This window comes from Aotus nancymaae, unplaced genomic scaffold (genome assembly GCF_030222135.1).
Source record: "Aotus nancymaae isolate 86718 unplaced genomic scaffold, 86718_ANA_hifiasm-v0.15.2.pri h1tg000062l, whole genome shotgun sequence".
In the NCBI taxonomy this organism is placed as follows: Eukaryota; Metazoa; Chordata; class Mammalia; order Primates; family Aotidae; genus Aotus; species Aotus nancymaae.
The window spans coordinates 45,112,689-45,125,041 of NW_026988476.1; the positions used below are offsets into that span (position 1 = coordinate 45,112,689).

The 12,353-nt window shown below is 40.3% G+C and overlaps 1 protein-coding gene and 1 non-coding gene across 3 annotated transcripts in view; both read right to left on the bottom strand.

Moving 5' to 3' along the window:
- The window catches only part of NEDD4 (NEDD4 E3 ubiquitin protein ligase), a 162,542-nt gene that overhangs the window by 115,666 nt on the left and 34,523 nt on the right, over nt 1-12,353 (bottom strand). For both annotated transcript variants that reach the window (XM_021673874.2, XM_064365708.1), the window contains exons 3-4: nt 4,736-4,814; nt 4,607-4,645 (exon numbers count right to left, since the gene is read on the bottom strand). In XM_021673874.2, coding sequence (XP_021529549.2) covers nt 4,607-4,645; nt 4,736-4,814 — 118 coding nt within the window. The remainder of the gene's footprint in view (nt 1-4,606; nt 4,646-4,735; nt 4,815-12,353) is intronic.
- Nucleotides 7,907-8,010, bottom strand: LOC135270486 (small nucleolar RNA U13). The gene has a single exon (XR_010338659.1). It is a non-coding gene; the product is annotated as a small nucleolar RNA U13 (small nucleolar RNA).

Below are 12,353 nucleotides of genomic sequence, written 5' to 3' on the forward strand. Positions count from 1 at the left end.
AGCCCAAACTGAGCATGCACATTTGAATCTACCTGCTGTGTGCCCCTTGCTTGCTCCTGGCCAAAACCTGAGCACAGCAGAGGTTCTAGAGCCCAGACAATCTTGCCTAACATTGGACTTCTCTAACAGATAACCTTTTCTTGATTTCCAATCAGCTTAAGGAAGACGGGAAATCAAGAAAAGAAGACCAGAGTACATCCTGCCCGGGCCCAACAGGCTCTGGATCTCCAGGACTCTGAAGTCCCATTGAAATCCCCACACACACAGCTAGGTGCCACTGCTGGTTGTTGCTACCAGAGCCAAAACATGAACCACTGGTAGTGATCTCACCACCTCCAGGAGCAGGGCTAGTAAATTAAAAAATGTCCTGAAGAAAGACTACCAGACTTGTAGCCACCACCTGGGGCCAATGCTCTCCAACTGCCATTTTATAGCTGCTGACACTAAAAGCAACATCCACTCCCCATAGCCACTGCACCCACACCTGAGCATTCTGACAAGGGCCTGGGGATTACTTCAGCCATGCTTACCATTCCCATGTACAACTCAGGGGCTTGAAGACAGGCTTGTCTAGTCAGGCTCCACCCTCAACCCTCCCAGTGTGCAACCCTCCTGATAAGACACTGGAGAATGACTATCCAAGCAGATTCAACCAACTAATAGTCCCAGTTGCCTGCTGGTTCTTGGATGCAAGGAGTTCAGAGTGATCTGGCAGCCACTGTAGGCTGTGGTTCCATGGGACCTTGCTGTGTACCCTGGAAAGAGTTTGCTTCCTTTGGGTCTTGAAGCTCTAAAACTGTAGAACTCAGAGTTGCAGGGATGGGAAGCACCAAGTCCTCCAGTGGATCACTGTAAAACTGTAAACTGAGCTATTCCTACTCTTCTTTTGTTCCTCAACCCCTGTGTACTTCCTGTTGGGAACACAGCCTCATATTGAGGTATCCGATTCAATGAGTAAACTGTATCCCAAAAAGCAGCACCCATCATTGCAGAGTATTGCCTTCAAATGGTAGTACAGTTGTGGCTTTAGTAGGCCATTCCAGTGTTCTGTGAGGCTTCTTGCTCCTGGTTGGTGTGGTAGGTAATGTGATCAATGGGCTTACTCATGCACCTCCTTTTCTATGAACTGCAGCCCTAGAAAAACAAGTAACTGTGTGGATTTCTATCCCTACAAATCATGCATTCTGTAAGCCCCCATGTAGTTGTGCTGGCTGAGTTCTGTGGACAGGAAGGGCAAGCACAGAGGCAGAAGAGGTATCTATCCATGTGAGGACACATGACTGGTCCTTAGGATGGGGCCCAATATAGTCAACTTACCATAAGGTGGCTATGGTCCTGAGAATTAAGGATCTGCTGTTTAATTTTCTTATAGTCTCTGTCTGGCTTTGATATTGGGGTAATGCTGGCCTCATGAATAAAATGGGACATTTCCCTCCTCTTCTATTTTTGGTAAGGCATTGTGTAGAAACGGAATTATTTACTCCTTAAATATGTGATAGAATTCAACAGCAAGTTATCTAGACCCGCGGTTTTCTTTGTTGGAAGGGTTTTAACTTCAAATTCAATTTCTTTAAGAGATGTAAGACTATTTAGGTAATCTATTTCTACTTAAGTGAGTTTTGGTAGTATGTATCTTTAAAGAAACTGATGCATTTCATCTAAGTTATTGAATTTATAGGCAAAAAGCTGTTCACAATATCCATTATCTACTTAAAATCTGTAGGTTCTGCAGTGATGCTACTTTCTAGTTTCTTAAGGTGGAAGCTTAATGATACAAGGCCTTTCTTTTTTTCTAACATAAGCATTTAATGCTACATATTTCCTTTTAAGCATTATGTTACCTACAATGTACATATTTTGATGTATTTTTGTTTCATTCTCTTAAAATATTTTCTAATTTCCCTTGAGAATTTTTATTTGACCCATGAGCTTTTTGGAAGTGATTAACTTCCAAATATTTGGGGATTTTCTATATACCTTCCTGTTATTGAAACTTGCTTTCATTCCATTATAGTCAGAAACCAAAATTTGCATGATATCTTTTAAAATTGGTTTGGGCTTTGGCCCAGATTACTCAGTAACTATTCTATGTGTACTTGAAAAGACATAGTCTCCTACTGTTGGAGTAGAGAGTCCACAGATGTCAATTAGGTAAAATCAGTTTGATAGTGTTCTTCAGGACTTCAGTATCATTACTAAATTTTTTTTTAATTTACATTTTCTACCAGTTACTGAGAGAAAGAAGAGTGCTAAATTATCCATATAGGATAATATATTTGCCTATTTTTCCTTTCAGGGCTATCATTTACTGCTTTGGGTATTCTAGTGCTTTGTCATTAGGTGCATACACAATTAGAATTCTTCCGGCTTCTTCAGGAATTTCTCCTTTTTATCATCATATAATGGTCCTTTTATCCCTAGTAATTGTCCTTATTCTAAGGTCTACTTTGTCTGACATTAATATGGCTACCTCAGTTTCTTTCGATTACTTTTGCATGGTATGTCCTTTTTCATCTTTCAAATTTTAACCATCTATTTCACTATATCTAAGTAGATTTTTTCTATTTTCCAGTTTTCTTGAGTTATAATTGACAAAAATTGTACATATTCAAGATACGCGTGATTTATGTACACTTTGTGAAATAATTACCACATCAAATTAACACATCTGTCACCACACATAGTTACTTACCATTGTGTGTATAGTGAGGCCACTTAAAATCTACTCTCTTAGTACATTTCAAGTGTACAATATAGTATTATTAACTATAGTCACCATGCTTCACATTAGATCCCAGAACTTATCCAGCTTACTACTAAAGGTCTGTACCTTTTGACCAACATCTCCCCATTTCTCCTATCCCCTCTAGCTTCATGGTTGTTTACACATCAGGTTAAGCCTAACATCCTATTACTGTATCATGGCTCAAACTGGAAGTATCAATATGGTTTCTTAACTCTTAAAAAAATAGCAATAGCTGAATACCTCTTTAATATGGTAAATAATAAAAAGCTATCCATGTTGGAGACATGCTAGATGCATTCCCACTAAAATTGAAAACAAGACAAATATACATCCATTGTTATTATGACTAAACATTATTAAACATGGGCAAGCCAATAATATTAGAAAAAAAAGATAGAAAGAAAACTTTGAAATACGTTGAAAATACATGATTCTAAGAAAAATGTAACAAAATAAGTAAAATAAAACAAAAGTAGAAATAAATAAATAACTCAACAACTTGGGAATTTAAAAACTCACCCCTAAGCAACATTTGTGCCAAAAAAGCAATCAAAACCAGACATTATCAAGTCTGGAATTTATTCTGGTGAAATAGTAAAAACAGAAATTTAGCTTCGTTTTTCTTCATATGACTATCCAATTTATTCAATACCATTTCCTCAAGAATCCAAAATTTCCAAACCGATTTAAAATGTTGTTTTTATGTCATACTAGATAGAGTGGGGAAAATCTTTCTTCAAACCAAAAAACCAGAGGCAACCTAATTGGTGCCGCTGGCTGGATCTTTGCAGCAACAGCTGCCTTGCCCTTAGTGTCAGCAATTTCTTTCCTTCAAATTCACCTTATTAAAATTGAACAAAACAAAACAAACAAAAATCTTTAAACATGAAGTACAGAAGAAGGGCTTCTGCTTTCCTTACTGAAATCAAGTACGGTACCACAGAAGCCTCCAGAGGGGCTGGTGTTTTGGGAATGATCTGTCATGTCAAATGCTGAGAACAGCATGAGTAAGATGAGATGAGATGAACCTGGCAGCAGGGAAGTCACTGGTGACCTAAATAACAGCAGTTTCATCTGAGTAACAGGGGTATGAGTTAGAGTAGAGTGGGTTAACGAGCATCCCAGAGAAGCAGAAATGATGAGGGTAGACAACTCTCCCATGAATGTTTCATATTCAGGTGAACAGAGAAACGAGTCAATAGCTAAAGGGGAATATGAGGTCAAGGAAGAAGATTTTAAGGATGATAAAAGTGGGAATAATCCAGAGGGGAAATTCCTGAAATGCATCTCTACCACTGCTCTGGTAGGGTTTCGATTCTGGCAACAGAAAGGACTCTGATACTAAATAGGTACAAGGAAACACTGTCAGTTTGAGGGCCCTGCTGAGGAACCAGGAAGTAACTGCTGACTGGAGTCTGCTCTGATGGTAAATGAGGCATATGGGGTGGAAAGGCAGCAATGTTAGTGACGTGTGCATAAAAAGAAATGTATTCACTTGATAAACCCTCAATGTGTTTAGTAATAAATGACTAGGAAGACACAAATATAATTTGCATCATCTTTATGAGAAAACACTGAATCTGCTCAACTGGAATCAGACTATTGTACAGTCTCTAAATCAGTTTTACTAGAATGAGATAATTCCAGTCTTTAGTTTCTCCATTATCTTACATTTGTGTTTTTCATAAAATAAATGGTTTTAGGACCATGTCATCCCCAATTTCAATTCCTTTTACATTTTCACAACTTTGGGCAAATCCTGAGATACATCTTCAAATATCAGAAACAAGAATTTATTATTCTAACCTCCTGAAAAAAATCTTACTTTTTCCACTTTAGTAAAATAAAATACATACTTACTCGGAATAGTATTTCTTCATTCCACTTTGGATTCAAACTCTAAAAAATAATAAACATAGAATAACATTTTTGTAATGTAAAAATAAAACAAAGTACATTAAAAACTTTTTGAATACTGCTAAGTCTAACCTTTTTAATGGTTTTTGTTTGCACACTTGTAAGAACTCCATTCATTGGGTCATACAATGTCACTCTCACATAAGGATCACTGTTAAAAAAAAAAAGAAAGAAAAATTTTAATTATTGTTTACCCCAACCTCAGATTACCCAAACTATAAAATTCACAGTTTTCCTTGTTAATTATATCTACAATGATTTCTTACATTTAAAAGTCAGGATTCTTAGGCAGGTAAGCAATTAAAGTAATTTTTGTATCTCGTTAAAAGCCTGAAGTACCACATTAGCGAAATACACAAACAATTAGAAAGAAAACCTTTTAATCACAGGCCTAATGATTATAACCTTTCTAGATTTTTAAAATTTGTTTTTTTTTTTTATTACATTCTTTCTTCTTTTGAGTTAAGATGGTTAATTCAATGATTCTAAGACTGGTTTTGTAAGACCTCAGGTTGTTCTATGTTATCTCATGGGTGTAAACTCTTCTTGTAAATTAAAGGCAAACTGCTTTCACTTAAAAAAAGTAACTATGGGCAGAGCACGGTGGCTGACGCCTGTAATACCAGCACTTAGGGAGGCTGAGGCAGGCGGATCACAAGGTCAAGAGATCAAGACCATCTGGCTAACATGGTGAAATCCTGTCTCTACTAAAAGTACAAAAATTAGCTGGGTGTAGTGGCACTCGCTTGTAGTTCCAGCTACTCAGGAGGCTGAGGCAAGAGAATTGCTTGAACCCGGGAAGTGGAGGCTGCAGTGAGCCGAGATCGCACCACTGCACTCCAGCCTGGCTACAGAGCAAGACTCCTTCACAAAAACAAAAACAAAAATTCTGTTATATATACCACTTCTACAAGGAGACATGGAGAAAGATCTTGTGATACATAGGTTTGCAAACCCCAAGACTTTGAACACTACTTGTCCATGGTTAAATTTCTATTTCCCTTGAGTATCCCAAGTACTCACCATTCTCCACGAAATCCCCTCCAAACTAAGCCAAACTATCCTTTCCCCAACGACATTTCCTCATACCATGTTACCAGACCACTTCCAACTTACTGGTATTTAACAGAACCTATCCCTACCCCTAATCTAGTGAGTCAGGAGTCCTCTGGTTTTCAGTCTAATCCCCCTTGTTCAGTTCTCTCCCACCTCCTCTGGAATCTTGCATCATCTGCTCTCGCTGCTCTCTTGAGACCTTTGGCATTTTCTTTGATCTAGGTTTTTCTAGGAATATAAATGTTTTTAAACTCCTCTTCCCCTTGACTTTCCCTCCCTTCTCCAGCAAACGAAAACACATCTTTTTCTTCCATTCTCAGTCAAACCATTTAAGAGAATAATCTGTAATAACAAAAACAAGAACACTTACATAGCAATTACTCTGTGACAGACACTGCTGTAAGCAGGTTTGGTATATTAATTCTTTGAATCCTTATAACCACCTATGAGGCAGGTACTATTCCTTTCTTTATTTCATACAGATAGAGCTAGTAAGCAGACAGCCAGGATTGAAACTCCAGCACCTGGCTCCAGAGGCCATACTCTTGCTTTTGTTTTGAGACAGAGCCTCAGTCTGTAACCCAGGCTAGAGTGCAATGGTGTGATCTTGGCTTACTGTAGCTTCCGCCTCCCAGATTCAAGCTATTCTCCTGCCTCAGCCTCCCAAGTAGCTGGATACAGGTGTGCCCCACCGTACCCAGCTAATTTTTGTATTTTTAGTAGAGATGAGGTTTTACCATATTGGTCAGGCTGGTCTTGAACTCCTGATCTTAGGTGAAGTGCTGGGATTACAGGGGTGAGCCACCATGCCCGGTCTATACTCTTAACCACTATAGCATACTACCTCCTTTTCTTCATTTCCTTAATTCCAGTTACTCTTCAAAACCCTAAGGTCTGTTTTCTGTCTCTTCCCTTCAGACTCACTCCTCTGAAAAGGCTATTGAAAAGTCACCAATCTTGTTAAAGCAATCAACATTTTCCAGATACTTATTTTTTTGGCTTCTTTACGTTATTAGATACTACTGACCATTTTATCTTTGAAACATTCATCTCATTTTGCTTCTACGACACACCTCTTCCAGTTCTCCTCATGCCATTCTGTTTCTTCGGTGGCTTACTTAGGCTCCTCTTCTACTGTCTGCCAGTTAAATACTGATGTTCCCTAAAGTACAGCGCCAGCCCTCTGCTCTCTCTACATTTTCCCTTTCCAATCTTATCCATGGTTTTTCCAACTAACTATATATTAATAAATATAAATATAAAATGTAAATGTAATTATATATCTATCCCTAATCTCACCATCTAGCTAGACAAACAGACTTGGATAATCTACAGACACTGTCTATTCAAGGACTTTGCCCTTTTTTTTCCTTTTTTTAAATTTTTTTTTGAGATGGAGTTTCATTCTTGTTGCCCTGGCTGGAGTGCAATGGCATAATCTCAGCTCACTGCAACCTCTGCCTCCTGGGTTCAAGCGATACTCCTGCCTTAGCCTCCCGAGTAGCTGGGATTACAGGCATGCGCCACCAAGCCTGACTAATTTTGTATTTTTAGAGTTTCTCCATGCTGGTCAGGGTGGTCTTGAACTCCCAACCTCAGGTGATTCACCCACCTCGGCTTCCCAAGTAGCTGGGACTAGAGGCACACATCACCATGCCTGACTAATTATGTTTTTTTTTTTTTTTTTTTTTGGTAGAAACAGGGTTTCACCATGTTGCCGGAGCTGGTCTCGAACTCATTGGCTCAAGTGATCTACCTGACTCAGCCTCCCAAAGTGGTGGGATTACAGGCATCAGCCACTGTACTCGGCAGCTCAACTCTCTTAAATTTTTAATTGTACATACTTAACGTTGACTTTAGGCACAACGTTGTACAGCAGATCTCTAGAGCTTATTCTTCCTGCTTGACTGAAGTTTAATGCCTGTTACTTAGTAACTTCCATTCCTACTCACTTCTTACCCCAACACATCAACCAGCATTCCCCTCTTTGATTCTATGAATTTGACTATTTTAGACATCTCATACAAATGGAAACATGCAATATTTGTCCTTCTGTGACTGGCTTATTTCGGTTAGCATGATATCCTAATAGTTAATCTGTATTGTCACATATTGTAGAATTTCCTTCTTTTTAAAGGCTGAATGTTAAACACTGTATATATATACTACATTTCTTTTTTTTTTTCATGTGAGACTGGTAATCTGCTTATGCTGTAACAAGCCTCAAGGGTGGCGCATCTTACACATGTGCATGAACACCCCGTCACGACACTTATAAACTACAAAAGGATCAATACTACATTTTTTTTTTGAGACAGGGTCTTGCTTTGTCACCAACGCTGGAGTGAGGTGGCACAAACATGGCTCACTGCAGCCTCAATTTCCTGGGCTCAAGTGATCCTCCCACCTCAGTCTCCTCAATAGCCGGGACCAGAGGGATGCATCAGCACACCTAGCTAATTAAAAAAAATTTTTTTTTAAATTTTAAAGCAACTGCTTGTTTGTAAAGGATTTTATTTCTCCTTCGCTTATGAAGGTTAGTTTGGCTGGATATGAAATTCTAGGTTGAAAGTTCTTTTGTTTAAGGATGTTGAATATTGGCTCCCACTCTCTTCTGGCTTGTAGGGTTTCTGCCAAGAGATCCACCGTGAGTCTGATGGGCTTCCCTTTGTGGGTAACCCGACTTTTCTCTCTAGCTGCCCTTAGTATTTTTTCCTTTATTTCAACCCTGGTGAATGTGACGATTATGTGTCTTGGGGTTGCTCTCTTGAGGAACATCATTGTGCTGTTCTCTGTATTTCCTGGACTTGAATGTTGGCCTGCCTTGCTAGGTTGGGGAAGTTCTCCTGGAGAATATCCTGAAGAGTGTTTTTGAGCTTGGATTCTCTCCATCACATTCAGGTACACCTATCAAATATAGATTAGGTCTTTTCACATAATCCCATATTTCTTGGAGGTTTTGTTCATTTCTTTTCACTCTTTTTTCTCTAATCTTTCCTTCTCATTTTATTTCATTGAGTTCATCTTCAATCTCTGATACCCTTTCTTCTGCTTGGTCGATTTGGCTACTGAAATTTGTGTATGCTTTGCGAAGTTCTTGTGTTGTGTTTTTCAGCTCCATCAATTCATTTATATTCTTCTCTAAGCTGTTTATTCTCATCAACATTTCGTCAAACCTTTTTTCAAGGTTCTTAGTTTCTTTGCAATTGGGTTAGAACATGTTCTTTTAGCTCAGAGAAGTTTGTTACTACCCACCTTCTAAAGCCTGTTTCTGTCAATGCATCAGACTCATTCTCCATCCAGCTTTGTTCCCTGGCTGGTGAGGAGTTGTGATCCCTTAGAGGAGAAGCGCTCTGGTTTTGGGTGTTTTCATCCTTTTTGCACTTGTTTCTTCCAATCTTTGTGGATTCTACCTGTGGTCTTTGTAGTTGGTGACTTTTGTATGGGGTCTTTGAGTGGACATCTTTTTTGATGAAGTTCTTTCTTTCTGTTTTTTAGTTTTCCTTCTAACAGTCAGGCCCCTCTGCTGTAGGACTGCTGGAGGTTCACTCCAGACCCTGCTTGTCTGGGGATTACCTGTGGTGGCTATAGAACAGTAATGGTGGCTGCCAGTTTCTTCTTATCTTCATACCAGAAGGGTACCTGCCAGATGTCAGCCTGAACTCTCCTTTACGAGGTGTCTCTTTGGATATAAGGGGGTCGGGGAGCTGCTTGAGGAGACAGTCTGTCCCTTATAGGAGCTCAAGTCCTGAGCTGGGAGCTCTGTTGTTCTGCTCAGAGCTGCTGGGCAGGTACGTTTAAGTCTGCTGCAGCAGAACTCATAACCACCTTTCTTCCCAGGTGCTCTGTCCTGGGAAGGTGGGGCTTTATTTATAAGTTCCTGACATGCTGCTGCCTTTTTTCAGAGATGCCCTGCCCAGCAAGGAGGTAGCCTAGTCACATCCGCCAGCAGAGGTGTTGCTGAGCTGCCGTGGGCTCTGCCCAGCTGCTGTGTGAACTTCCTTGTAGTTTTGTTTACAGAGGTACAGTTAGAACTGCCTCAGTAATGGCAGTCTGCCTCAGTAATGGCAGACTGCCTCGGTAATGGCAGACTGCCTCGGTAATGGCAGACTACCTCAGTAAAGGTGGATTGCCGCAGTAATGGCGCAACGCCCCAGTAATGGTGGACTGCCTTGGTAATGGCGGACTGCCTCAGTAGTGGTGGACTGCCTTGGTAATGGCTGATGCCCTTCCCCCGATTGAGCTGGATTGGCCTGGGTCCAGCTGCACTTGCTGCGAAACTCTCAATCCAGAGCATTTCAGATTGCTCGTCTTTGTTGGGATGGGACCTAAGCTAGATCACCTGGCTCCCTGTTTCAGTCCCCTTTTTTTCAGTTGAATGGGCAGCTCTGTTTACGAGGCATTCCAGGCGCCAGTTGAAACGGCCACCCAGATTTGTGTGAGTTGTGCAGAGACCCACGGTGCCAGCTGAAACAGCCGTGCTGGAGACTCATGGCACTTTTCAGCCAGGTAATCTTCTGGTAGATTCCCTGTGGGCAGTAAAAACTCATTTGGAAATGCAGTGATCATTTACACTCTGCATTGTTCCCACTGGGAACTGCACTCCAGAGCTGTTCCTATTCAGCCATCTTGGATCCAGCTCCCCCCATTTTCTCTTTATTGATTGGCCCTTGTTTTTATTATTTCTTCCTTCTACTTACCTTGGAATTAATTCACTCTTTGTTTAATTTATTAAGGTCAGAACTCAAAACATTCATTTATATCTTGCTCCTTTTCTAAGTTAAGCATTTTAAAGATATAAACCTCCCTCTGAATATAACTTTAGCTACATCACACAATTGTGATACTGCTGTATTTTCATTTTCATTCAGTTCAAAATGTTTTCTTCATTGAAATATAGATTATTTAGAAGTATACTGATTAAATTTCAAATATTTGCAGTTTTTCTAGATCTTAATATTATTGTTTTCCAATTTAATTTCATTGTTCTCAACATCTCGTATAAATTTCAATTTTTTGAAAATTTCTGAGACTTGTCCTATGGACCCAACACATGGTCTATGTTGGTCAATGTACCATGTGCATTTCAAAAGAATGTGGTTTATTGTTTTATGGCCCAGAATACTGGGGCAGATAGACACTAGGGCGGCTTCTATTATCCCCACCTCCTGATGTTCATGCTCTTTGTGTTCCTCTCCTCTTAAGCATGGGAAAAATCTATATATTCTAACCAACAGATTATGGCAAAGGGACAAAAAGTGTGTGATTACATTATACATAAGATTGTAACCCATCTTTCTAGGAGACTCTTTTGCTAGCTTTGAAGAAGCAACCTGCCAGCTTGTGAACTGCTGAATGGCAAGGAGCTGAGATGGCCTCCAGCTGACAGCAAGAAATGGAAATGCTCAAACTGGGACCCTGCAAGGAACTGAATGCCATGAGCAAACACATTACCTTAGAAGTGAGTCCTTCCCCAGGCAACTCTCAGATAAGACCACAGCCCTACCAATACCTTAATGACAGCTGAAGTGAATTCCTATCATTTTATATTGCATCAGCACTCAAATGTTAAGTTGGACATTTTTATACCAGAAGCAGGTCTTAGTTACCCTTAGCATAGTTTCCAGTTCTCTACCTCCTCTCAGCTCCTCAGTGTGGTCAATCCAGATAACTACCTTAACAATTGCTTACTGGTAACCAACTCCCTAAGGAACAAGTAGATTCAACCCACTTGACTTGCTCCACCTACCCCACAACCCCAAGGACTGAATAAATATGCCACAGTAACCACCTCTCCGTGATGGTTAATACTGAGTGTCAACTGGATTAGACTGAAGGATGCAGAGTATTATTCCTAGGTATGTCTGTGAGGGTGTTGACAAAGGATATTAACATTTCAATCAATGGACTGGGAGAGGTAGACTCATCCTCAATCTGGGTGGGCACCATCTAATCAGCTGCCAGGGCACCTAGAATAAAGCAGGCAGAAGAATGTGGAAGGACTTGAGTTGCTGAGTCTTCTGGTCTTCGTCTTTCTCCAGTGCTGGATGCTTCCTGCCCTCAAACATCAGACTCCAAGTTCTTCAGGTTTTGGACTCTTGGACTTACATCAGTGATATACCAGGGGCTTTTGTACCTTTGGCCGCAGACTGAAGGCTGTACTGTCAGTTTCCCTACTTTTGAGGTTTTGGGATTTGGACTGGCTTCCTTGTTCCTCAGCTTGCAGACAGCCTATTGTGGGACTTCACCTTGTGATCATGTGAGTCAATACTCCTTAATAAACTCCTCCTCATATATACATCTATCTTATTAGTTCTGTCCCCCTAGAGAACCCCAATACAGATTTCTCAGAGCATGACTTCATGAAATTTGTGCCTGCTTACTCTAAACCCACCAAACACAACTCCCTGAGGGAAACATGCTTGGAAAATGCCCTGGCCCCCAATAAAAGCCTCAACCCACAGGTCCCTTGCACTCTTTCTCCTGTCCCTCCTCCTCACTAGTTGAATGTGCATGTCCAGATGGCTCCCCACTTCCTGTCAGTCCTGAGAGGCATGCTGCCTTCTTCTTTCTGGCATCTGTAAGTAATAAACTGCTGTTATTTCATGTGTTTTGTTGAATTACCTCTTGTGTC